The following is a 26,785-nucleotide window of genomic DNA, read 5'->3' as shown; positions in this document are numbered from 1 at the left end:
GCTGTCAGGAACACTTAAATTTTTTTGTTCTACAGGCAAATTCGTTGTCTTTGTTGTAGAGGCATTCACAACACATGTGAAAGATAGGAATTCGGCCTAGATATAATCAACCCTTCGTTGTACACGTAATTTCTCTGTATAGGCGTTTGATCGTACTTGTAATGCAACATTCTTTATTAGTGTATTGCTAGCCCTGGTGCAACTATTTTTGAAAGCATTGGCATCCAAGCATTGTAAGCGTGGCACTAGCATTTTTGCTTCTGCAGGAAATGCGAGAAATGAGCTGTTAAAATTTTCCTCTCTGGTTCAATTTTATTCTTCTCTGTTTTGTAGGCACGGAACTTGGAGGAGAGTTTCCAGTGCTAGACCTGACTACACGTGAAGGTGGCATTTTGCAAGTATGCATGGAAGGCGTGGGCTTGCTTTTTGCCAATAGCAAGGTAAGCAGTCTCAATCCCTGGGTGTGCCTCTGTGAGTCTTTACTGTGGTTTCCTTCATGCTCTTCTACTCTCTTATGCTCCTTTATGTCGCGCAAGCATTTCCCTGCTATCACTTGATGGTAGTAATTGTAGCTGTGTACGTCCCGATTTCAAGTCTTCGAACAATATTGATTTCCTAGCTACATTGCTCAAGCACTCCTTGCACTGAAATTTTTTAGTCAGTGCCAGTGTGCGTATTCAGACTGTGTTCCTATGTGGTTCTTGCAGGAATTGAACTTATTGTAAGGTGTTTATGGTTCTGCTGCAGAGCATTTCATCAGGCTACTTTATGGTGACACTACATTTGCTGACTTTCGTGTATTTATTTTCATATGCTTTGTTCATATATTTTACGGGGTGCAACAACCTGTGAATTTAACATTCGTGACCTGCTAGAGTACAGAAGTGTTTCATGGCATTCACATGCTTCAAGTGTTCCGTAAAGATTGCCATACAATTTTTTATGCTTGTGGGTCTTTTGCCTCTTACCAGAGGGTCCAGCACTACTGTACTCCTGATGCAAACATTTGCTCCCAGCGTATCTATATTTATCCGTGTAGAGCATTTGTCCCACAAAGACTCCTAGTGCCTGAGCTCTATATATATGTGAACAGTTGTTTCACCAGTACAAACAAGTAAGGCTTGGAAGGGAAAAGCCTAGGGACACTGAAATGTGGCTGCAAGTGTGGCTTTGGAACATGTCTAATTTTGTAACGATAGCCTGGTGGTCTCACAGCCTACATTATCAAACTGGGGCTCTCAGTTTTGTTCATGTGCGTTTACTTACATTGCACATAGCCTGACTTCATTCATGCACTCTGTATAAGCCATACTTGAGAGGTCAGCAAATTTGCTGTTGTCCATATGCTTGGAACTTGGAATTTCCAATTTTTTATAATCACAATGTCAGCACCCCTTCCTGCAGGTTTGCCTGCAGCTTATGGAAATGTTTTTATAAAAATGGCGCTGAAAACAATAAGCTCTGCTTCAAATTTCACACAAAACTGGAGTTTATCTCTGCAGATGAAAGAAAAACTAAGCCCAGCACTGACATCAAACTAAATGCTGTTAACAGCCAAATGAGTCATGTCAGCAGCAAAGCACGAATTCGAAAAAAGAGTGGTGCACTGTTCTGTCCTCGATTTTTATTAAGTGCAGTTGCATCCTAAATGTAGAGTCGCATGACAGATCACTGAATCAATCTGCACATGGAGCATGATGCAGCCGCCAGCACCAAAACACAATGTGCAGAGGTGCACTACTATCTAGTGGGTGTGGCATGATCCAGTGCCACTGAGCTACATCATGTTTGGTCTTGAAACTGGATATGCGATTTGGTCTGTCGTGTGATTCAGCATTAAGCCAACTTCAAAAGCAACTTCTCTTGCAGTCATGTTGTAGGGTAAAAGCAGCACGTGTGTGATTCTAAAATACTAATTGTTTTTTGGCTTATGTTGCTGCTGTTCTTGCCCACCTGGTATTAAAAGCCAGGTATAAATTTGCCTTTCAATTTTGGTTTCTTTTTTAGATTTTGTGATAAACGGTACGCCAGTTGACCTGAGTGTTATGATTTGCCGAAGAGAGCCAATCTTAGCATCTAAAAAATAATGCAGTGCGCTAGTTTTCGTAATTTAGCGGTCACTAGTGTGCCCAGTGTTTACTTCCTCATGTTTTTATAATATTTTGTTTTTGGTATTATTGAAAAGGTTGGTACTGGCTTGCACTTTGGGAGTGTTGACTGTAAGAATGCAGTTGTCTTGCCAAGTTTCAGATTGCTGTCTTTCAGTATGAATTATTGGGTCATCGGCTGATTATGAATAGTTAGAGAAATATAGTCGACCCTGGATATATGAAACCCGGATATATTGAATTATTTTCTATATCAGACAGTCGTAACATCCTCTTGAAAATTTCATGCAAAACACATAGCACTGTGCTTTGTGTGTATAGTTTTCCGATATATTCTGTCATCGGAGTACAGGCGCAGCACTATGTATTGGATACTGTGCCACACCGTGCCATTGCAAGTACTCTTCTTCTAACTGTGCCACAATCAGTTCTCCTGTTGTTAAAAATATTCCATGCTAACTAAAATGGCACTGTTTCGGCAGATGCTGTCGAACAAGACATTGAATCTGAATGGCAGTAAATGCCAGGGGGGGAAATGAGCAAAGTGTATGTCACTGCAAGCAGCTGTTCATTAATTTATCAGCAAGGGCAGACCACCACACTGTTTCAAGAATGTGAAAGGCCTCTCGGTCCAATACGCACTCCGCAAGAAAGTGTGGATGACATTCAAGCTTTTCATTGGGTGGCTCCAGACATGAAATGCCGAACTTGAGATGTTCGTGCTGTCGGGCTTAGTAGGCCAGGGAGTTTCCACGAATGGCATTTGAGGGTTCTGTGAGCAGCCAAACCGAATCCATCCCCAACTCCCACCTGGACAGATTTTTACATTACAGTTTTAACAAATCCACCACACGCCACATCTGCACTTCGGTAGCCTTCGCAGAAAGACCATCGTGGCAGCAGTGTGCAAGACTCAAGACTACGCGATTTGCAGGTCTATGCTGAACATGTTTCATTTGTGCTCACAGGGGGCTACACATGGGTGGGAATGAACTTTGATGTGTTGCAAACTGAAAGCCACTTTCTAATCTAACATCTTCTGCCTGAATAGACTTGTTGCCAATGTAGCACATCCTACTAACGTACGACATTTGGTCAGAAAACATACACACAGGGCACATTGATGCGTGATTTGCAGTACAAGTGTGCTGGAGGTGGCACACCCCATATCCATACGGGCTGGCTTCTACACTGTGTCCATTTCTACCTTATACGGAACAGAAATGTATAGCAAGCACTATGACATGCGTGAGGTGCACCGCAGTCACTGCAGTCTCGCAGGTCGGGCAATGTAGGCTTTTGGGTTAGCATTGCAATCAGCATTGCTACACGTAACAATATCAAAGACCATAAAGCAGAACAAGTGATTTGCAGCATTCGTGTGCAAAAAATAAGTAAACTTTGGTACGCTTGACACAGCCGTGGAGAAACAAATCAGTAAATTCCCGTTTTTCACGATCACAGGAATCTGTCCAAGGTGTGCGGAGTTTTCAGATAGGCATATATTACGTTTCAAATTATCTATATATCAAACTATTTCACGAGCCCCTTCGAGTTCGATATATCTAACATTGACTGTATTAGAAAGACTTGTTGCATGTTGTCTGCCATGTTCTCTCAGTATGACAAGATACCATGCAAATAATGCATGCTTATGTATGTACAACAGTGTATAGAACACTTTTAAGCATCTGTCCGGTCATAAGTGTGCTTTGTCAAGCTGAGGCTACAACTAAGTGTCTGAAAGGGAACTCCTGGCAAGGGTACACAGTTCACAGTATTTGTGTAGCAGCATTTTCCTGATGGCGTTGTGTCGTTTCAAAGAAGCTGCATTCAAAGAAGCTGCCTGCGTAGGTGCAGTTTAAATGCTGCTAACAAGCAAACTATACAATTAGCTACCCTACAGCTTTGCCAAGATTGCTTTAGTAGTTTATACTACTAATTTTTATAACAAATTTAGACAAAGTGAAATTTCGTTGCATTTGGCCTTTAACATCCGCTGTAGAAGTTTCAGTGTAGTTGGGTAAGCTAGCCCTAGCACAAATACTATAATAAAATCGAAGACCGAGAAAACTAGCCATTATTTTAATTGGAGGCATAAAAATGGCCAGCTTGATGTCCATCCACTATCCTACAGTGCTGAAAGGAGAGAACCAAGCCATGTGCAAACTGTAGAAGTTCAAGCTTTGTGGTGGCCAATGAAGAAACTGGAAGTAACGTTGCATTCCCACCTGCGCTGTCTGACAGTGTGCACAAGGCTTGAGCTAACATTGCTCTCAGACTGATGTTGTCTCCAAGCAGCTGTTAGACAACTTTTTTTTTCTTAACTTTTTTAATATTCACACTGTTTTGATGTTAGCAGCTTGGCTGTAGCTCAGCGTAGCCGTGTTGCTTCCAAATTCCATTTGAAACATTATTTACACTGTAAGTTGGCTTAGAAACTCAGTTTCTTTATTACGGCCTGACAGATTTAAAAAAACAAAAACTCACCCCAATTTAAAAAAACTGGAAACATAAAATGAGGAAAAACATAGAAAACATAGCTACATATACTTTTGCGGTGTGTTGTTTTGCAGGAATGCCAGTGCCATTTAGCCTAGTTGTTTTCTCTCATTCTGTGGACTCATTTCAGTAATGTTACCTGTGTCTACAGCAAGGTGACCAACGCAAATTTCGAGCTTGTCATGCATAAATTTGCTGTTACCATGAATTGCTTAAATAAAGTGATGTGGTTGCAAGGTACTCAACAGATAGTTTAGTTGTAGCAGAAAGTTGTGCTGTAAGAAACTAAGTGAGGTTAATGTTCTTTTGCGAAAACACCCGTGTACTTAGATTTAGTTGCACGTTTAAGAACCCCAGGTGGTCCAAATTTCCGGAGGCCTCCACTACGGCGTGCCTCATAATGAGATCGTGGTTTTGGCACGTAAAACCCTATAATCTATCTCTCTCTTAATGTTCTTTTGTATGCATGTGTCGTAAACTCTGTGCAGTAAACATCCGTTAATTCGACCCCAGTTAACTCGATTTTACGGTTAATTCGATCTTGACCAAAGGTCCCAGCCAGCGCCCATGCATTTCTATGGGCCCAAACTTTCATTATTTCAATCCTAAAATTGACCTTCGCTGGATAATTCAAACTTCACCAGTTAGCACGCAGTCACCTGACCCCTATGGTTACCCCAATAGCAATCCCTTTAGCGGCAGCGTCTGCCTCAGCGGAGCTTATGGGACAATGAATGCGCTGAACACATGTCGTCTCCCGTCGAAAACACTTATTTTCAGCCTTCCCTAGAAAGAGATTCAAGCAATAACCATAGCTCATAATGTATGACTACGGCATTTGCAGAATTCTAATGCGCCCTCTCCCCCCATTTTTTATTAATTTATTTAGTAAGTGAATGTTTACAGCAGTTTATGCAGCTGATAAAACTACTAACTTTTTTGTGTTAGCTGTCTAATAATTTGCTATCGCAATCAATGCTTCACCTTTCGGGCGAAACTGCGACTTCTTTGTCACCTTTCATCCTGCAATAGCCCATTGCCTTTCAATGGCACCACATTTAAGAGGTGTGATAAAGGTGAAGGTGCGTGAAATCTTTACAGAGATTGGGTGAAACAGTATCTTGATTTTTCAATGCACACTGTGTGTCCTCCAAACACCATTCATTTCTAGGAAGTAGTACTCAGAATTCATTTTGATAGCAGGGTACATGTACTCTCTTACAGCGAGGTTTGAACCTTCAATCCACTTCTATTTTGGATATGTTTTGACTAGCATCAGTATAATCTATAGACAGTAATTAAGGTTTCATTAATGAACATTTGATTTGCAATTGTCATGAAATAAGGGGGAAAAAAAAGCAGTTGGTAGCTTGAAACTTAAAAAAAATATTATGCTAACTGCATGCACGTGTCGGTAAGAATCTGTGTTCGCATCATAATTTTTTTTTTTTTTTTTGCCTATCTAAAGTAGTCACAATTGTGTTATCTTGCAAGCCTGTCTTCTTCAAATCAGGTTCAGTGCAGCGGAATTCGCTTTAGTTAAGTTTCAGTTATCTGAATTCTGCGATGGTACGTTTATGACCCTCTTGTAGCTTTCATATTATAATAAAAACCTCTAAGAGCTATTAGCATTGATCATAAGTAATTGCTTTTTTTTTGCCATTAAGAATTCAAATGGCATAATGACAGCTGATCTCTATTTATCTGTGTACCACATTTGCCCCTTTAATGTTGCATTTCATTGGAGGTAGCACTGTTACAAAATGTAAGGGCCAGGATTCCATCTGTACAACAGCACTTGGAATTTGAAACCTTTGTAAATTTGTATCCCTGGAATGAGCTTACATGTGTGGCTAATTAGAAGTTAGCCTTTACATGTTAGCTGAAAGCACTTATCTGTGGCATGACCCACGCTATGTAAGGAGTTTGACAAAAGGGCAGGGCTGGCTGAACATGTACACCTTTTTGTTTCAACGATCTACAGTGCAGAGTAAAACTACTCTAGTGCGTACTCTGCTTTTGAAGATTTGGTGTGGAGTGTACTAGTTGTCCAGATAGATTTTATTCGTTATCCTTGATTGTTGTAATGCTTGACATTAAGAAAACAAAAGCATTACTGAGATTCTCTAACAGGCACTTGTGCAACAGCAATGAAAGTTGTGACTTAGTATTTTATGGGAAGCAGTATTAACAAATGTCAACTCAGCATAGTGTCATAGTGTGCATTTAATGTTGCCTCTTTTTGTTGTCAATATATACTACCATATGACTATCTGACATTTATTGTTACTTTATGTGTCATCTGTATTGTGTTTTGGATGAAACAGCGTGGTGAAACTAGAAAACAAACTTTAGAACCTGCTAGTTTCAGAATAGTCATGATTTCACTTTTCATGCACTATGTATTATTTAAAAATAAAACTAATAAAAGGGAAGGCAGACAGTATATGAGAAATATGTTTTCTTCTAAGGTTATCCCTGAACCTAATTTCATAATTATGGCCAGGTTAGGACATGCCTCATGTGACTCATCACAACCAGTGTGAGATTTGTTAGGCACTAAAACATGCAAATTGTGGTTGTGTTCCGACTCTCGAGATGACAAAGTTGCATAAGCGCATATAAAAGTCAGTCTAGAATGTACACTCGTGAGTAAAAGTGTATGAACCACAGGGTCACTGAAAAAATTGAATTTGGTAATTAGCATGCATAAACTGAAATTGACGAGTGCATTGGAAAGTTCGCAATGCCAAGTTTGGGACCGCAGTCCTCAGTTTCAAGTTGCATTCACAGGCATAGGGGAAAATCAGCTTTATCTCGCAATCCCTGGTCTATATACTTCTGGTCACTGGTGTACTTCTGACAAACTTGGTACGCAGCCTTGATATATAACTAGCTTGACCTACAATGGATGGTTTCTAGCTTTTCTTTTGTTGTGTCGAGAGGACCTTCTCAAAACTCCTCCTATAGCTTGCTTTGACCATTATTTGCTTACTTTTTTCGTAAAGTGCAGCCGTATGCTTGATGGCCCTGTTGTCTTCAGTTTTCTTTTTCATATTTTTCAGTTTCTGTCCCCTTTTTGAGGTGACTGAGGCTGTATGTCAGAGCTACTTTTGCTCCCTGCTCCTGCCCTATTGTAACTCCCAGAACCGCATTTTGGTAACTCCCAGAACCGCATTTTGGCCCGTGCTGCTCTTAGGGAGCAGTTATTGTCCTCCTCTTTCTTTTTTCCTTGCATTATTTTCATTCATGTGTTGTTTAAATTCTTTTTACTGTTACATTCCCTGATAGGTCCTCACGCAGTTCTGGGGAAATGTGCTGCTTCCCACTAATGCTGATAAATGACCTAATTCTGACCACAAGTTCGTTGTTCATTTTGAATTTCTGTCATCTTTTAATTTCCCCTTTCTTTCTTTTTTGGTGTCACTACATATCAAAGCAGTGAAAGGTCCTCTGTCCTTTTAAAAAAGGGACTTTTATTTATTCTTTCCTTACTTTTTTATAGAACTTTCCACAGAAGCTTTAGCTACTGATGCTCCATTTTGTACTTTGCCCAGACCAATCTTTGGAAGTGTTCATTGCCAGTGCACATTATTTCTTTTGTTTTGTTTTTTTTTTCCTTCAATTTTTGTCATCCTGGATACTATGTACAGTTATGGGGCACACACAGAGAGAAGGAGACTTAATAAGGCGTGGGAAAAACGAATTCTTGTAGTCTCTGCAGCAGTCTCGTGCCTTCTGAAGCCAGTTCTCTTTTTTGCTCTTCTCTAGCGAGGTGAATCTTGGAATGAGGTCTGTGCATGCAATTTTTGAAACATTTTCCCTTCCCTCTCTTTTATTCGCTTTTGATTCCACCATACTACATATTACCCCCTATATATATATATAACCAACTTCTCTTGTATATATGTATACCTCTCTTTTTCTGCCTCTTATATTTCTACACGTACCTACATCTCTCTATCCCACCCCACAAAAACATCTTTTCGTATGTTCGAAAAGAAAGGAGCAAGCGAAGGGACTTTTGAGATGGTCCTATTATTGTGTCTTCTCCACTGCTTTTGCCAACATGCTTGTCTTTTTGCCTCTCACATCCAAAGCAGTTTTACTGCAAGTAAAATGACAGATCCCTCTTATTTCATCAACTGGTTTCTTCTGTTCAGCTTCTCTTCTTTTTGTATGCATGTGCACACTTTTTCTTTCATCCTTATGGTGTGTTCACACCTTTCTTTTACTCTGACCCTCTGCCATGGTTCAACACTGAAGGAACCAAAAACAAGTTCTGAGATATCTTTGATCATTCTCTTCTTGGCACACTGATTAAACATTTTTTTTTTCTATCTTGCTTTCTTTGGTTTCACTTTTATACTATAAGCAAACTACTTCTTGCTTCCTGTAAGTTTCTTTTCTCCCGCTTATTTTCTTTTCTCTTCTTTTTGTGCATCCTGATCTCATGATGGCAGGCTGGTACAGACAGTGAAGAACTTGACATATAAGAAAGCTAGACAAGAAGACAGAGACAGTGTACCGAGATGTGTCAGGTAGCATTGCTGGCCTAAAATGTCAGTGGGTGTTAAAACAATGCTTCAAGCCTTAAACATGGTAGTACTACTTTCTAAGCACATGCGCCGAGGGTGCCTCCTTCTTCTAGGCTTTGTGCCATTTGCAGCAAGACTCTTCTGTAGTCCAGTTGAGCAGCAAGACGGCATACAGTTGTAGCAGTGTTTACGGTCATCATGCCTCTGTGCTCTGTCATATCTGCCAAGCCAGTATTTTGTTTTTCCTATTTATTTACATTTTTACCATTTTCGTGTATGTACTACAGTCTTTCATTCCTGTATATATATATATACATATATATATTTTCCCCTCCCCTTCCCCCTTCCCCTCTCTAACTAACGCCAACCCTGGGGTTCTTTCTTCTATGTCGCTGTGTGTCTCTTGTCCACTCCTCCTACGTGAACGGGGAAAAAGGACTTTGAGGTACAGACCCAACTTTATTTTTTTCCTTGTTGCTACTATTCACAACTAACTTATGTAGAGGGCTTAGAGAGTCAAGCGATAATGCAAGATGCTTCTTGCCTTGTGCCCTAAAAATGCATTCATTTCTCATGAGCTTGTGGCTAACTGTCGAGTAGTGGTGCTCTTGGCTGAGCACGTTTTCATGTATGTGAAAGTTTATCGAGCTGAATAGAAGGGTGGGGGCTGCTTCTACTATGGCTGTCACTACAACCATCGCCACAACCACTACTGCTACAACCACAGTCACCGCTTAGTGCTAGTAATAGTTGCTATACTTAGCTGCACTTGTAGTTGCACGCCATGATACTGTTCTATATACACAATGCAAACACACACGCACACACGTGTACACTCGAACACACCAATCGCTGAGTACACTGCCAGTAGACTTGCCAGTGGGTTGCAAGGTTGATGCAACTTGCAGTTGTGGCAGCCTTGCAGCAGCAGATGACACTTGTACCCATAAGCAGATGCACACGCACAACCTACTTCCTTCTCTTTCTTCTCTTTCTCTTTCTCAACCTTGATTTAAAAAAGAGCATGATGCTGTCTATTATTACTATATACATATATCTATATTGCTTGGTTCCTGTAGAATTGGAGCAACACCAAATGATTTGACTTGACCATCTCCAAAAGTTTCTTCTTTTGCTGCTGCTTTCGGTTTGTGGGTGTCACCCTTTTCCATGCAATTTGGGTTTCTGTGTTTCTTTTTTTTTTCTTTCATACTCTCTGCTTTTGTAGTTTTCCTTCTTGATGGGTTGTGTCCGCTTCTTGCAGATGTTGGCGCCTGCGAAGACTAGTTGCACTCCCCAGCTTCTGCTGCATTTTATTATTGTCTTTTTTTTCTATCTTTTTGCCATCTTGCTTGTGACAGTATTTGCTTCCCTTTGGATACTTCTGTTGGCTTTGAAGCTTTGGAGTGCTGTATACTACCATACCTCTATGCATGTGTTTGCATGTATGTTGTGGCGCATGTGCTTGGATCTAGTGAAAACCTTGTCAGCTGTTAGTGTCCCTCTTGTGCCTCACTTTGCACAATTATTATCTTTTTTTTTTTTTTTGGACTGCTGATTTCGGAATTTTAGAGGGTCTAACTTGGGAAGGTGTTGAAATAAGCATTCTGTACAAACCTGAGGAGTTAAGATTACTTGCCACGACATGGCTTTGAATGAAGGACTACTATTTAATGAAAACCAGAGAAATAAAATGGTTTTGAGTACTTAAAATTGTTAAGTCCAAGCTGCCTAAGCTCCAAGCTGACTCTTGAATGCTGCAAAGGGATTTGGTGCATTCTTTTGAGAAACTGTTGCTGCTGTCGTGTTAGTTGGTTATTGTTGTTAATTAAGATATCCTTCTCTTTGTTCTCTTGCACACAGTTTGTTTAAATATTTGCAGATCACTAGTAAGCACTCAGTAATGTTAACTTGCACTAAATGTTAACCCTTTTTTGATGACAGTAGCAAGAGATACTTGTGTTTTCTTCAAGCATTGCACATTTTTGTAGCTTCTACACAAATAAACATTTAAAAACAGTTCTTGGCATTATATGTTTTAGCAGATTGCAAGTTTATAATAACAATATCTAGCTAGCATAAGTTCCACAGAAATGTCAACTTGAAAACTTTGAAGTTTCCTGCCGGAAACTGTGAGTTTTGTGGTTTTGTGAACTTTTCACTCTGCGAGGAGAGAGTGTTTGTTGCCTTCTGTTATTTTCTTTCGCGTTTCACCTGACCTCTTATTATATGTTTGGTTGGGAATTGGCAGCACATGTAGTGTGTACCACGATGCACCTGGTTGTGTCTTATCACCCGTCCACCTCACTCTGCACTGGCATGACACATCGTTTCTTAACACCAGAAAGAGTAGAGCATGATGTTCTTTGCGACCCTTCCACTGAAATGATCCATGTTTAGATGTAGATATTTGTTTGTTACCCATTTGTTTTTGTTTCTTCTTTTGGTGCATTTTGAACCCTTGGTAACCTGTTTTTATTAGTGTTTTATTCTGTAGAATCCAGCGCACTTACATTGACAGTGCATTAATTTACAGCAAAACCTCACTGAATGAATTGTGTCAGGGGAAAAAAAGTTTTGGGATCCAGGAAACACCTTGTAGACTAGGGGGCTTGCTATTCAAGGCCTCTCCTTTTATTATTTATTTGCACATATAATGCGGCCAGCATTCTGACATTTAATTAGTCTGTGGTATTGAATCTTCAAGTGGCACTTAGTGATTTGCAGTGAAATAAAACATGCGGAAACAGACTGTCCCTTGTAGCCCACCGATTAATTTGTTGCATGTGTACATATTTTCTAGCACTTGCTCAGAGAAGTGTCGGAAGGTGAGCAAATGAATTTGCTCACCTTCATTTGCAGAATTCAGTGTATGGGACGAATATACAAGAAACCTATGCACAGCATGATCCTGGCACTTACAACTGACAGCATTCATTAAAAATGAACAATATATGACATTTACAGGCAAATGTGGAGCCAGCCTGCAAAAGATGCTGAAGCATTCCATATTAAGAAGTAAAAAGTCTAGTGTGTAAAACAACTGTTGGCAATACTTTATGATAAAGAGTTAGCTTTCTCTGAGTGTCTGTCTTACAGATCGTGCTTGTAATTTCAGTAGTCTTAATCAAAATTAAGAAAAATGAGCGAGATTAGGTGTGTAAGTCTCCCTTGCATGCTGGCTCTGTGCTTGTATATATAAACCATGCACTGTTTATTTTTAATAAATGTCGTCAGTTGCAAGTACCAGCTCTTCATGTTGCATCTTCAAGGTCTTCTGTGTATTCATACTATGCGGTGAATTTTTCAAAAATTAGCTCGCTCAGTGGCATCTGTCATACTTAGATGCACTTGCATGTTCACCTTAGCATAGCTCAGACACTTTGGTCTGAAATTACTTGCCTGTAATTAGTATGAGAAAGCTCAAAATGCTTTCTGTAATCACATTCTAGTTTAGTTCATCAACAATTGAAGCGGTAATTTATTCTTGTAATCTACTCAACATTCAAGTTTACTTCAGCAACAATTGAAGTAGTAATTTATTTTTGTAATCTACTCACAGTGCCTTAGTGTGTTGCTAGCCCATTTTGCCCAAGCTTGTTGTCAACTAGAGGTCTATGTCTAGATCTGGTGTTTTTTACTCTGCCATGGTTACTGTGAAAACATACTTAGTAAAATACTAGTAGTAACATGCAACCTTGTACTTAATAATGTGCGAAGTACAAAAATGTCTCATCTGTCTGCGTCTAATAACAACAAAAATGTATACAGATGGTAATAGAAGTAAAAAGTTCATGAAGTGGCTACGCAAACAGTATGTATCCTGCAGTCTGAGGTCTATTGGCTTTAAATATTCCGCATGCCAGCATCTGTTTGCTGCATCAGATGTGAGGTTTTGTTGTATGTTTAGTCTGTCCTCTTTATGTTAGTTATTACACCATTCGGTCCGGCTCTAACAGCATGGGACCATAACACCAAACAGACTTCTTGTTATCAGTAAATACAACACACTTATTCAGGCAATCAAATACACTTTTGTATTACAAATGCACAAAAACACATTAAAATTATTACTAGTATCGAGTTATCATGTCGCAGTGAAATTACTGGGAAATACAGCATATAGCACGTTTTGTTAAAATCTTTCTCTAGGTCTTCAGTAGCTTGCATGAACATTTGTAAATAAAAAGAAAAATAAACAGCCCTTATATTTAATGGGAACATGCTTTTTTAGTCTTCTCTTTGTTAAATACTGTATTCACTAAAAGACAACGTTTTTCTAACGACAAGTATGTCCATCAATTTACAAGTGGTTGTTCTCTAGTACAAAAACGTTAAGTGCTTTTTGCAGGCTTAGCTAGCTGCATGTACTGTATCAATTAAGCGCCCTGAACAAAAAAATATTGTCTACTATATAGTGCAGAAAATATGTAGCTTTTAAACCATAATCATCTAATTCAGGATGTTGCTGAACGTTCTTGCATGGTTACTCGTATTCCTGATGTTGAGAAACTATTCACTTTTTCAGTTCTTTGTAAGGATAGAAAATATCAAGAGATGCTACACTCAGAAGGATATCATCTTTGTACTTGAAGAATACAGTAAGTACACAACAAACATGAAATGGTTTTTGTTCACTTTTGGCAGTTTTCTATGTCATTTTGGTGTGCTTTCCTTGATATTATATAAAAATATTCACGTCAGTGACCTTGTTCTAGGCATGGCAGAATATGAAAAATGAGCATTCTTTTATGGATGATATTTTAGAGCACAGGTACTTTTTTTGCTTTATAGTAATACTTCTTGGTTTTATTTGTCAGAAAATGAGGCTGGCAAATTCTTTTTATGTGCCAGTGCAACTTGAACAAAGGTGCCTACAGTAATGTCATGGTACAGCTTCACTGATATGTGTGTTTATGTGCAAAGCTTGACCCTAACTAAGCCTTTCTTCTCTCCCAGACCCTAAGACTCATCGTATTATTGAGAGGAAGTATGAGTCTAAAATGGTAAGTACATGATGTAGTAACTTGCTTGAACATTGGACATTGACTTCAAATCACTGCTATGACAAACAGTGCGACATTAACTTTGACATGTGAAAAGCCAGTTTGCATTGTTAAATGAGTAGAGACACTACAGTTTTTGCTGCATTCTCCTCCTCTGAATATGATGTATGCAATCGCTGACTAAGGCTATCAGCGCGAGAGGTTGTTGTAAAGGTAAAGTGCATTGATCTTCCCTCACAATTTTGCTTTTTTCTTTCTCTTGATAGCTTATGCTCGAGACACAAAAGCAATATTCCCTTATAATATGAGCTTGTTTGCTAAGTTGGGAGCACTGGTACCACTAAAACACCTAAACAAACAAACAAACAAAATACATTTTGGCTGCTGTAAATAAAAACAAGACAAAGGGGTAAGAAGACGGAGACTTGAATTGATTAACAATGGGCAAACAAAGGAAGCCTCAGTTGCGAGCCAGTGTTTAAACAATGGGACTTGTCTTTGATGAAGACAAGTTTCTTTGTTTGCTATGGGTTGAGGGCTTTTCTTGTCATCACTGTGGCTGCTGTTGTAATAATGCTGACTTTGCAGTCTGATTGCCTGCGCAAGCAGACATAACATTTAAGGGCAGTATACGAGGTCTGTTAGAAAAGTATCCGACCTTGTTTTTTTTTTTTTGCATATACCTGATAGATATGAAACAAGCGCGCTTGCATCAGCCGACCTGGAACCTTCGTGCGCATGCGAGAATTTTTTCTCGCCTACCAATAGCGTCAGTCGCTGGAACATAGCGTTTGAGTGCGCAGTGCTCTCGTCGGTTTTTTTATTGCAAGGAAAATGACGGAGCGACTGGAGCAGCGCTACAGCATCAAATTTTGCCAGAAAATGGGTGACAGCCAAGTGGAAACCACTTAGAAGACTCAGATGGCTTTCAGTGATGATGCTATGAGCAGCACACAGATTAAGGAGTGGTACGACCAGTTTAAAGATGGCCGCACATTGGTGGAGAGCAAGCCACGCTCCGGTCGGCCATGAACATGCCGAAAGATTTGGTCATGAAGAGAGTTGCGCCGAAATTCGTGCCGAAGCTGTTTACGGTGGAGCAAAAGCAACTTCGTGTTGAAGTCTCACAGGACATGCTGGATTCCACAAACAGTGACCCTAACTTCATGAACACCATAATCACTGGTGACGAACGAGACTTGGGTGTATGGGTACGACCCGGAAACCAAATCCCAGTCGTCACAGTGGAAGCATTCCACGTCACAAAGACCAAGTAAGGCCTGCCAAGTGTGCAGCAGCGGTGTAGTACACCATGAGTACGCACCACAGGGTCAAACAATCACCAAAGAGTACTAAAGGGATGTCCTTCGTCGCCTATGTGGTGCTGTGTGGTGCAAGAGACCGGAGTTGTGGTCAACAGGAAATTGGTGCATCCATCACGACAATGCTCCTGCACATTCCTCGCACTTGATTCAGACTTCTTTTTGGCGAAAAACCAGACTCTTGTAGTTCAACAGGCTTCTTACTCTCCTGAAATTGCCCCCTGCGACTTCTGGCTGTTTCCCAAAATCAAGAGGCCATTGAAAGGAGTGCGATTTCAGACAAGAGAGGACATTATGGCTGCAACGACGGCTGAGCTAAACTCCATTCCGAAAGAGGCCTTCTCGTAATGCTTCCAACAATGGCAGCACTGCTGGGAGAAGTGTGTGGATTTCCAAGGAGACTGCTTTGAGGGTGATTAGGTTTCCAACGCTCCAGTTATGCCAGTTTTTTTTTTTCTTTGGCCCAAGGTCAGATACTTTTCTAAGAGACCTCGTATGCAATGGTAAATTATCTTCTAAACTGGTGCTACAGAATTTTTTATAAATGGAAATGGCGTTATTGCTGCCTGATTCAATTCAACAATTGTTGTGAGCGCCCTAAAGAGAATAATAATTTAAATGCTGGACGGTGAAACTTATTTAACTGCCAATTGAGCATTGGCATTTGTCGTGCAAGCTATGTCTGCTTCTTCCACTATTGCACCTCAAAGAGCTGTAATTGCACTATCTGCTACAGGTGAATTTTTTTCTGTGTTTGCAGAAAAAAAAAAGGTGAAGAGGTGTTATGAGTGCACTTGCTAATCACAAGGCCTAATGCAAATTTTCTGAGTGTGTGCCATATTTTATGCTATGAAACTTTTCCAGCCAGGCAGGAAGGCTTTCATATCTGGAAATCAGCCACTAACTGAGATTCCTTAACACCATCCCTTAGCAGCACTTGAGCAGGATAATGGTGGCAGTGCTTACACTTGGGGGAATATAAAAGAAAGCTATGTTTTGCTGCACATTTCTGTCTGCTCTTAAGGTCACTTTGTGCAGTGGAAGAAATGCTACAGTTCACATCATCCTAAAGGAAACAAAAACCAGACAAAGGGCTCATATCCATTATCTGCAGTTATTTCCCTTGTAGTCATTACTGGATGAATGGAAAGACAACGGAAGGATTAGCAGCACTTAATGGACAAGCCACTGTACTTTCAGAAACACTAATTGTCGCAGTTTCTTGTTGGCTGAAACAACCTGTAACTTCCGCCACATTGCACGAAATTGGGGAGTCATAGGTGTACGTACCTCCGGTGCACACCATGGCTGTCACTTTTTATACCTGACGTATATATCATTTGCACACCCACATGAAACTTTTGCTCTTTGGAAGAAGCCCATTTTCACTTTCTTTGAAAAGATTCGCTTAGTGTGTCCACTTACTGTATTTCTGAGTTTATTACCATCATCGAAATTTGAGTAGCCTTAAGTACTATAGAACGACTGTTGGTTGTGCGCCAATTTCATATTCAGCTGGGTGCATTGCACCAATGCTGTGAAGCCATTTCTAAGAACAAATTTCACATGCATGTCATACATTGTTGTCAAGCCACAGCACTCCTTGACAGACAGCAGCAGGGAAAGCAGTAAATACTGAAATATCAAAAAAATTTGTTGAGCTTTACTGAGTTGCCTTTGTAAATATTTGAACACCAGTGTATACATAATTCTAGGGAAGAAAAAAAAAGGCAAAGTGTGGTCATCAACTCTTTCGTTTCTGCACATATAAAAATCAATCAATTTGATAGCCAATTGTTTTTTTTTTTTTTGCTGTTTTACATTTCTTTTGGAATTCTTCTACTAGCAACATCATTCACCCTCTGAAATGACAACTGAATCTTTAGCTATTTGTCAGATTTTGCAATTTTCGGCAGATTGGAAAGTTAGAAAAATAGAACTTCGACTGGAGGTATCGTCGAGGTTAGCCTCCGGTGCTCCAGGCACTTCTTCAACACAGAGACTCAAAATTTTTAAATCTCAGAGACTCACGAGAGACTCAAGATTATTTTTAAATGACAGCAGCAGCGAAGACACAGAAGCTTCTTTCGGGTTGTCATTTTTCCGATCAGATGTATAGGTTGTTTCAGCAATGTCTCAAACAATAGTATATGCTCTTGAGTGAGTGTTATTTTGATAATTGTGTTCGCCTGATATCAAGTGCAACGTTTATTTTAGCCCCTGTGGGTTGCTCTCATTCATCAGTGCTTCGACAGCATATACACAAATTATTATGAGCAATCATTCCCGTTATGTAGAGTTTTCGTCCATACAAGAGCACGCAGTCAATTACAGACCGACCTTCGACCGAAGTTGGCTAGCTGTCTAAGCTCTTACATTTTGAACACCGCCTGTTCAAGCGCCCTTATTCATTACTGTACAATATTGTTGCAACATTCCACATTACTGTACAGCACCGTACAGGAACTTAACAATGCATGTGGAGGCGCCAGCACCAGTTGAATGCACACTAGACCACCTTGCCTGCCCAGAAAAGCTGATCGAATGAAATAATCAATTGTAAGGAGGCTTGCGCATACTTCCGGACCAGACAACTATTGTTTGTGGAGCCTAAAGTATGCAGTATAATACAAAGTGGGTGCTTGCTGCAATGAGTAAAAACAAATGCTTCCTGTACAATAGGAATTTACCCGTTTTCACATATGCGAAGCTACTGCTTTCCCGCATAGCTCGGGCAACACTATGGCTAGTATACACACGAACAAATCTTCATAATAGCTTTTTTGTGATCTGACTTACAGAAATTGGTAACTAGGAACCAGGTGCATATTTTGCATAATTCAATTTTTTTTTTATCTCTGGACCTAAACTACAAATAGCAAATTATTACTTTCATTCATGTTCCTTGAGGTGCTTCTTTGACGTTTCACATAATAATTTTCAATAGTTGTCTGAGCAATTATTACTGCTATACATCCATTCAAAACACCAGTGATCACAATCACAATCTGTAGTGTCACAATCTACGTTGCAACCACTGCATCTTGAAATAAAATAATAAAACGTAATAGCACCGAAAATGAGCACATTTCTCGCAGTAACGAAAGATTTAAAGGGTGGTCTATCTACATCTCCCTAAAACTTTGAATCAAGCACATGTTTTGAGGTTATCAATCATCAGTCTTACTTTTCACTGTTCCTTATCATGTATACGAACATGCTCTGGAAGCAGACCTCATTGTACCGTTGCAGGTATACAGCATCCTGTAATAGTGGCTTACACTTCACGCAAATACTATGAGGTTGATGTCATTCTTGCACTAGCAGCATATGTTACCTACAATGCATGCTGCATCAAATTTCACTCTTTGGCATGTTTAGGAGTCCTTGTTCCTTCTAGTGCTACGCCATACATTGAAGCCACTTAACCCCACAAAGCCCAATGCATCATTGTTGATATGCTGAATTTGGTTCTTAAAAATTTGATTCAAGTGCCGGAAGACCAGTTTAGAGCCGATACTAGCATTTTTAATACACTGGAGGGAGTTTTCAGTTGTGGATAGTTCAGCAAGGCAATCGCTAAATAATTAATTATCATACTAATTAATTTTTAATAAATTGTCATTTCACTGTTCTTTTTTTTCGTATTAATATACTCTCCATGGCCAGAAATATATGTGAACAGTTGCTTAAAATTTCTTTGATGTGAAATGGTGCTTGGGCTTTGTTTAATTGTAGGTATTCTCGTATTTTAAAAATCTTGTTTTTTTCTTTTTCAGGCAAATGATATATGCTATGCAGTTCTCTGTGTTTTTTCATACGTTGTTTCTGGTGATCCCCGGCCTAGTCATCCATGAACTCTACAAAGTTGCAAGAAGCAGAGTTCGCATCGCCGACAACAAGGCGTTTATATTATATATATATATATAATATAAATATATATATATATATGTACTTAGCAAAAGGACACTGTCGCAAGTTACAGATGTGTCATATAATAGTTTCAGGCTTGCCAGAGTCATGAATATGAGTGTTGCATGGTCTGGAGCAGGTTAGCTCCTGACGCTATTGTACTTCAAAATAAAAGCACATTGATGTTACCCGAACTAGCTTTGCCTTTGCTTTGGTACTGCGGACTGTGGGATGCAGTCGCATATTTTACCAAAAAGGTACCGTCTTTTTTTCAGGTAAAATAAACAAACCTTGGTTTCTGATGAGACAATTTTCACCGAGTTCGAAATCCAAAAGGACTGGCGTTGCTCTTATAGCAGACCTTCTGTGTAACTCTTGCTTGTTTAGTGTACTGGTTAACATGGTACCAATTTGAACGTGTTCAAATAGTGAATCTGCGGCCATCGGGTACCAAAGAAACAAAAACACAAAATCTAGACATTAATCGGCATGTGTAGAGGGGAATAAGGCACATACAGTTACCAACTGTACCCTTGTCATCTAGGAAGGTATCAAAGCTCCCTGTCAGTAAAGTGCATTGATGGTATGCTTGTGAACATCGCCCAGCCAGGCTATCCCTGCTTCTTTAGCAATTTCACGAGTAGCTTGATTCACGTTTGTCACCAAAATGACACACTTCTTGGGCAGTGGTCCAGTAGCTGAAATCGCTGCATTAGCAAGTAACTAGACACAGAACTGTAAATGTTAAGCTTACGCTCACAAAATTTTTCATTGAGGCTGTACATTATCTGGCTGATGTATTTTCTGCTACATATTGAGGTAGTAACATAACCCGCACTTTCAGTGCAGTTTGCAAGCATATTCTTACGTTTCACTGCGCACCTTTCCCTACGCTCCATAAAAAAGGATTTACAGTGTGAACTGTGTGAATGGACCCAGTGTCTAGAACCTCAGCATATATATTATACAGTGGAATCTCTTTGATACGATCTTCACGGGAACCGGGAAATAAAGCACATTATCCGAAGATCGTATTATCCAACGTATTATCCAACCAAATCATGTTTTCTAGAAAAGAAAAAGAAATGTATTATGCAGAATCGTATCAACGCGATTCCACTGTATTTAGTCTCACACCCAGTGTAACTCTGACGTAATACTAGTTCAGAGGTAACCCGCTAGGTGGGGAGAAGTAATTAAATAGAAAATGAGACATCCACCCAATCATAGCAATTGCTACAAAAGAAACCCATACGGGTTCCTCGAAAGAGTAGCCTCGCAGTTGAAGAAAAATTCGTCCTGGTTAATTAAATAGAAAATGAGACATCCACCCAATCATAGCAATTGCTACAAAGGAAACCCATATGGGTTCCTCGAAAGAGAAGCCTCGCAGTTGAAGAAAAATTCGTCCTGGTCCCAGACCATTTTCTATTTACCAGTGTAACTCTCAATATATCAACTTGTAATATACCCAGAAGCGAAAAATGGGCGAGTTGGTATGGAAGCATAGCTAATTTAGAGCGTGAACTACTACGAGAAAAGCAAGGGCACGAGAAGGCGTGCTGTGTCTTTCTTGCCTGTTCTTGTGCTTTTGTCCTAGTAGTTTGCACTCTGAATTAGCCATGTAATACTTAGACGTCCTGTTAATTCAACCAAATGCTGAAATTTTGATTGGCTCGCTTTCCAGTGTATCTCAGTGCACTACCACTTTAATTTGTCTTTCAGTTAATCGTAAACTTTTTGGCTTCACAACCAAGGTGTGGCAGATGAGAAGACAAGTGTGGCCATGTTTATTATACATATTATGTAATATGCATAATAGTGAACCTGACGTCATGCTTGTCTTCACATTAGCCATGGCTATGCTCGGCGATGTTGATGTCGGGTGGCTCATGAAACAGTATGTTGTGCCAACAATCTTAGTCGAACAAGGGTGGTGACTAGTACACTCTAGTGGTGACAGTCATGTGCAGTGCTTCGAGGAAATGCATGCAGCAGTACGACAATACCTGCGTTCCTGTTTTTGCTCATGCCACATCAGCCGATTAATTGTGATTAAATCATTAATAAAAAAATGTCGCAGTTTTGCCGAAAGGCGAAGCATCAATTGCGATAGCAAATTAGTAGAGAGCTATTCGGAGTAGGGATAGTATAGTTTTATCGGCTGCATAAACTTGGACACATTCGCTTACTAACGGAATTAACAAGTGTGGTATCAGCGTGCACAAGCAAACATGAATAGATCACACTGAATGACCGCAGACAACGACTGTCAAAACGCTGGCAGCAAGCGCAGCGGGCGAAGTTTCGCGCGGTCTATCGCTTCAACGGAAAATGAGCGGCGAATGTACAGCGCATACAAAGGTCAGAGCCGTGTGGAGATAGACGGTGCGGGCGACAGCCACAGCCGCGGGCAAAGTACGAGCGCAGTTGTTGGCAGAGTAGAAGCTGCGCCCCCCCCCCCCCTCCCTCCCGCGCTGCCTTCCCGCTTTCGCGTGGGAGATTGAGTGGCAAGTTCCCCTTACGCCCGGTTGTAAGATGCGCCTTTGGTGCCGGAGCACAGCGTCGCCCCGCTTCCCTTCCTCCCATCCGCCCACGGCTTTTGCGCGACGGGCGACGGTCGCGTTTGCTTTCCGCCGTGCGTTCGCTCTCCGTGATAGCGCGCGTCCCCCGTGCGCTTTCGCTCGCGCATACGGCGCGCGGCGACGATTTTATCGCCCTTGGACTTTATACGGAACCTCACGGCGACGACGACGGCAGAAATCCGGTTGAAGTGTCCATATAATTGCTATCGCAATAAAAAATTTGACAAGTTTGCACTCGGTCGAGCAAAGCTTAGGCACAGTGAAGCTTACTGTCTGCTACAGCTAGGTATTAACTTGGTTGCTGCTAGGTCTTAACTTGGTTTAACTTAACTACGCATGTAGGAAGGTATTCTCGAGCGATAATTTCCGGAGGTACCTTCCCTTTCGCGACATTTTGTGTGACTAGCGCTGGACGCGTCGGCGCCTACGAGCGACAGCTAGCGCTCCTGGCATGCCACAAACGCAGGTAGGCTAACCAAGTTTGGTACAGTGCCAAGAACGCTGTCGCTTGCTGACGCCGAACGCGTTGGCGAAATGTCGCGTGACTAGCGCTGCACGCGTCGGCACCTACGAGCGACAGCGTTCCTGGCATGCCACAAAACGCAGGCAGGCTAACCAAAGTTGGCACAGTGCCAAGAACGCTGCTGCTTGCCGACGCCGAACGCGTTGGAGGCTAGCCGCTCGATATCAATCGGCCAGCTTCGCTGTGTCTTGAGCTTTGCGTGACCTAGTACAAGCTTTCGCCTTTTTTTTTTTCTCCTGGCTCAGCGCGCCGCGGAGAGGAGAGGCGGGGGTCGGGAAGGCAGAGAGCTGGCGAGGAGGAGTGCGCACGGGGTCTCCTCCTCCTCTCCTGGTTTGCCATGGCTACGGCGCGGAAGTTTCTTGGCACGCACCTCAAATTACGGCTGGCCTAAACAGCTTCACTGTTAAAAATTGGGAGAGTTTAGAATTGCCTTGCACAATATGCACTACTGGTAATAAAATCGCCTCCAGTGCTTGTCGAATGGGTGCCACCGTGCTGCAGTTGACCTGCCGATGGGGGGGGGGGGGGGGGGGGGGGGGCAGGTCAACTGCAGCACGGTGGCACCCATTCACGATGGGCGTTTTTCACTGGTCGATCTGGAGCAGGTTTTTTTGCTCCACGGCGGCGAAGCCAAATTTGACTGGTTGAGCTGGAGCGGGTTCGCGCTTTCCACTGCTCGTTTCGGGATCAACTCGCTCCGCATCTCTGGGCAGGAGCACAGCAGTGCTCCTGACCAGCCCTCGCTATACACAACGGCAGACCCATGACGTCTGCATATATCATTGCCTCGGCCTTCCAGCCAATTCAGTGGAGGACCATCATCCCCAGTTACAGCACTGCAAGCTTTCCTCGTGCACCCCCACTTCACCTGACGATTGCCGGACAATGCATCAACAGAACCCCGGTAGCACGAATCCTGGGCATGCACATACAAGAAAATAACAGCGTAAAGACGGCAATAGACAAACTCAACCACACCGTAAAAAGTATTACAACCCTCATAGCTAGAATAGCAAGAAGTAAAGATGGGATGACAGAAGGCGAGACATTACGCCTCGTACAGGCCTTCGTCCTCACCCGAATCACCTTCGCTCTGCCCTTCCAAGCTACACGCAAGACCGAAATAGAAAACATCGACAAGCTCATAAGAATCGCATACAAAGCTGCACTCCAACTTCCGAATTACACGAGCACAGACAGGCTCATGTCGATAGGCATAAATAACACATATGAAGAACTGGCAGCCGCAACGCTAATCGCACAAAGAGAACGACTCAACACCACACACCAGGGCAGAAAACTACTGCAAAGATTGGGATACCCGCTCACCCCCCAATACTGCGGAGACGACACAGTCATCGTACCGATGCACCTACGGGCTCGCATCATCGTGGAACCGGTCCCCAAAAACATGCATCCGCTGTACAACCAAAAGCGCCGGCAAGCACGAGCACGAAAACTCCTCCTGAGAAGGAACGATCCTGATACCTATTTCACCGACGCTAGCCTTTACTCCACAACACCACAAGGCCCCAGACAACCGGCATACGCAACGGCAGTAGCTAACCAAAAGAAAGTGGTGGCCTGCGCATCTATACGCACCAGATCAAGCGCCACCGCAGAGGCAGCAGCCATAGCCCTCGCAATCAAAGAAGCAGAACGAAGAGGTCGCTCCGCATATATCCTGACGGATTCACAGGCCGCCTGTCGGTTATATATTAGAGGCACACTTCCCAGGTGCGTCACCGATATCCTGGGCCCCACGCTGACTGAGGACCATGGGATCGTCTGGTGCCCAGGGCACACAGGCCTCGAAGGCAACGAGGAGGCCGACTGTGTAGCTCGCGGACTTGCTGGCCGAGCCACAGAAGACCCTTCGAGGCCCCTCACAAACCACCATGAAGATCCCATCACGAGCAGGCAGATTTTGGAGGACCAACGCCTGACCAGACGAAAGTACGCTCCTCCACATCCCAAGTTAAGCAGCCAACAAGCCAGGGACTGGCGCCGCCTTCAAACCAACACTTACCCGCACATATCAAGGTTGCACGCGATGTTTCCAGAGGTATACACAACCAGTGTATGCCCCTGGTGCAACGACCACACAGCCACACTGACACACATTACATACCAGTGTACGGAACGCCCAGCCGAGGCAGTATCCAGGCTGGTGAGCTCATCACAGACACTCACAACGTGGTCTTGGGAGGCACGACTTTCCGAGCTGGCACTGGGAAGCCAACTGGCGACCCTGGACCAGGCCCGGCGAGCCGCCGCGGCCAGTGGGGCTCTACAAGAGGGCTCCACCCGAGAATAACCACACCAACCACTCTTCGTACAATAAAGTTTATTCTCTCTCTCCTCGAGTTTGCTGCTCCGGCTGGACTAGCCACCCTGTCGCCGAAGCCCCGGCCACCTGCTCCTTGCAGTCTCCTGCCATGGCACAATGCTGCAGCTGGCCCTTTCCACACTTTACCTACCTCGTCCCACTCCTTTTTTCTCCCTTCCTCTATCCTCCCCTCTCCCTCTCCCCCAGATGCTGAGCCGTGCTTCCTTACAGGTAGCTGAAAATATAATTTTCTTCCTTCCTCTGAACCAATACTTATAATTCTACGATAAGCTACCAGTTCACAGACAATGGATGGTGTGTGAATCCGCACATGATTTGTTTATGGCGTTTTTCACTGGTCGATCTGGAGCGGGTTTTTTTGCTCCACGGCGGCGAATCCAAATTTCAGTGGTTGAGCTGGAGCGGGTTCGCGCTTTCCACTGCTCGTTTCGGATCAACTCGCTCCGCGCCGGATCGCTCTCACTTGCTCCGCTGCCGAGGCGCGGAATCGGGCGGAAATAGGACGAGAAGCATACGTCACTTCCGCTCGCTGGGGGACGGCGATTTTGGTAGCCATGTAAACACAGAGCGAAAGTCGATTTTTGTGAACGTGTGCGCACAGACTTCCGGTACGATCCAGCGAGGAGCATTTTCGCTCTCCGCTGGCACATTAGAATTCGTGAAATGCGAGCGCTCGCTCCAGGATTTCGGCGGCCGCTCCAGATCGACCAGTGAAGAACACCAAAAAAATAAACAAGTTCGGACTACAGATACACGCGAACCTCGTTATAACGAAACGGCACATAATGAAATAATGGATATAACGAAGTAAATAAAATTCCCCTTGAAATCCATGTTTTAAAAGCTCATTTTAACGAAGTGAAATTGTCCAGCCAATGGATATAACAAACTAAATTCGTATCCGAAGACAAAATATACCCGATCGTTGCGCACCGAGTAGATCGCGCTTTACGCGGTGTTCGGCACTCGTTCACCGCAGCAGTTCACTCCTGGGTCCCCGCGTCGAATACGTCGCCTAGCAATACTGGTCTTTCTCCCCGCTGCGCGTACAATAAAATCCCTATATAAGAAAAGTAACGTCATCCTTTGATCAACGCCGCTTCTCTCTCTCCTGTATCTCCGAATGGACAATGATAGCGCGCGCTTTCACTTCTTTATATTTTGTTTTTGTCTTTTCCGCCTCAAAGCCATGTTGAAAGTCACTCTGCGCAGCCGCAGTCGCCGCCGGTGGCGGCGGCGCGCGCCCGGCCTGAAAGCTTCAACGTGCACTTTCTAGGGGCGCTACCGTTGACTTGCTTTCGCAAGCAAAACGTAAAGAAAAAAACCAAGCGCTTTAGGAGAGGAGACGGCGGAGGAAAGAGTAGATGGCGGTACTTTTTCTATATAGGGATTTTAGCGCACAAGCAGCAGCTTTCTATCGCACTTCTCCAGCGATATATCTCGCTTGCGCGTGCCTGGCTGCGCGACGAGACGGTCATTTCAGTGTAGCCGCACCATGCGGCTGCGCGCTGTGGTGCGGAAGATTAGTGCATTCACTGGATGGATGGATGAATGAGGCTGAACCCTAATCGGGTAGAGTCACTGGACATTTTTTCCAGTGACTCTAAAATCGGGCGTGGCTAGCCGTCACTATTAACATATTGTTACAGGAAGAAAGCAGGCCCACGTACGAGTGTAGAAGAATGTATATTTACAAGCGATGTACATGGCGTTCAGGCAACGGCCAGAGTCTTCGTCTTCCTCTCGTTAGTGTCCCCTTCTTCTTTCTCTTCACCGTAACCATATTTTATACTTTGTGGTGGGTGAAATTTCACCCCTGCCTTGATTTTAGCCACCAATCAGATAACCTCCGTTTGGTTATTTCTACCCGCTTAAAGTCTATTTTGCCTTCACTGTCCCTAAACCCCACCACTTCTTTCTCTACGGCGCTCCGCACAGA

At 42.5% G+C, this 26,785-nt stretch overlaps 1 protein-coding gene across 5 annotated transcripts in view; it reads left to right on the top strand.

The window, feature by feature from the left end:
* The window catches only part of LOC119450197 (MAP kinase-activating death domain protein-like), a 133,177-nt gene extending 113,601 nt beyond the window's left edge, over positions 1 to 19,576 (top strand). For 4 of the 5 annotated variants that reach the window (XM_049665699.1, XM_049665700.1, XM_049665701.1 and 1 more), the window contains 4 exons: positions 334 to 440; positions 13,677 to 13,749; positions 14,108 to 14,154; positions 19,256 to 19,576. In XM_049665699.1, the coding sequence (XP_049521656.1) occupies positions 334 to 440; positions 13,677 to 13,749; positions 14,108 to 14,154; positions 19,256 to 19,333 (305 nt within the window). In that variant the 3' untranslated portion in view covers positions 19,334 to 19,576. Of the gene's footprint in view, positions 1 to 333; positions 441 to 13,676; positions 13,750 to 14,107; positions 14,155 to 19,255 lie in introns of those variants that run through there. The other variant, XR_007466387.1, reaches the window with a different exon arrangement.
* The last annotated feature ends 7,209 nt before the right edge of the window (positions 19,577 to 26,785 follow it).

The sequence above is a fragment of the Dermacentor silvarum genome, chromosome 4 (genome assembly GCF_013339745.2).
Source record: "Dermacentor silvarum isolate Dsil-2018 chromosome 4, BIME_Dsil_1.4, whole genome shotgun sequence".
In the NCBI taxonomy this organism is placed as follows: domain Eukaryota; kingdom Metazoa; phylum Arthropoda; class Arachnida; order Ixodida; family Ixodidae; genus Dermacentor; species Dermacentor silvarum.
The sequence above is the reverse complement of the archived record's forward strand: the minus strand, read 5'-3'. Positions and strand labels throughout refer to the sequence as shown.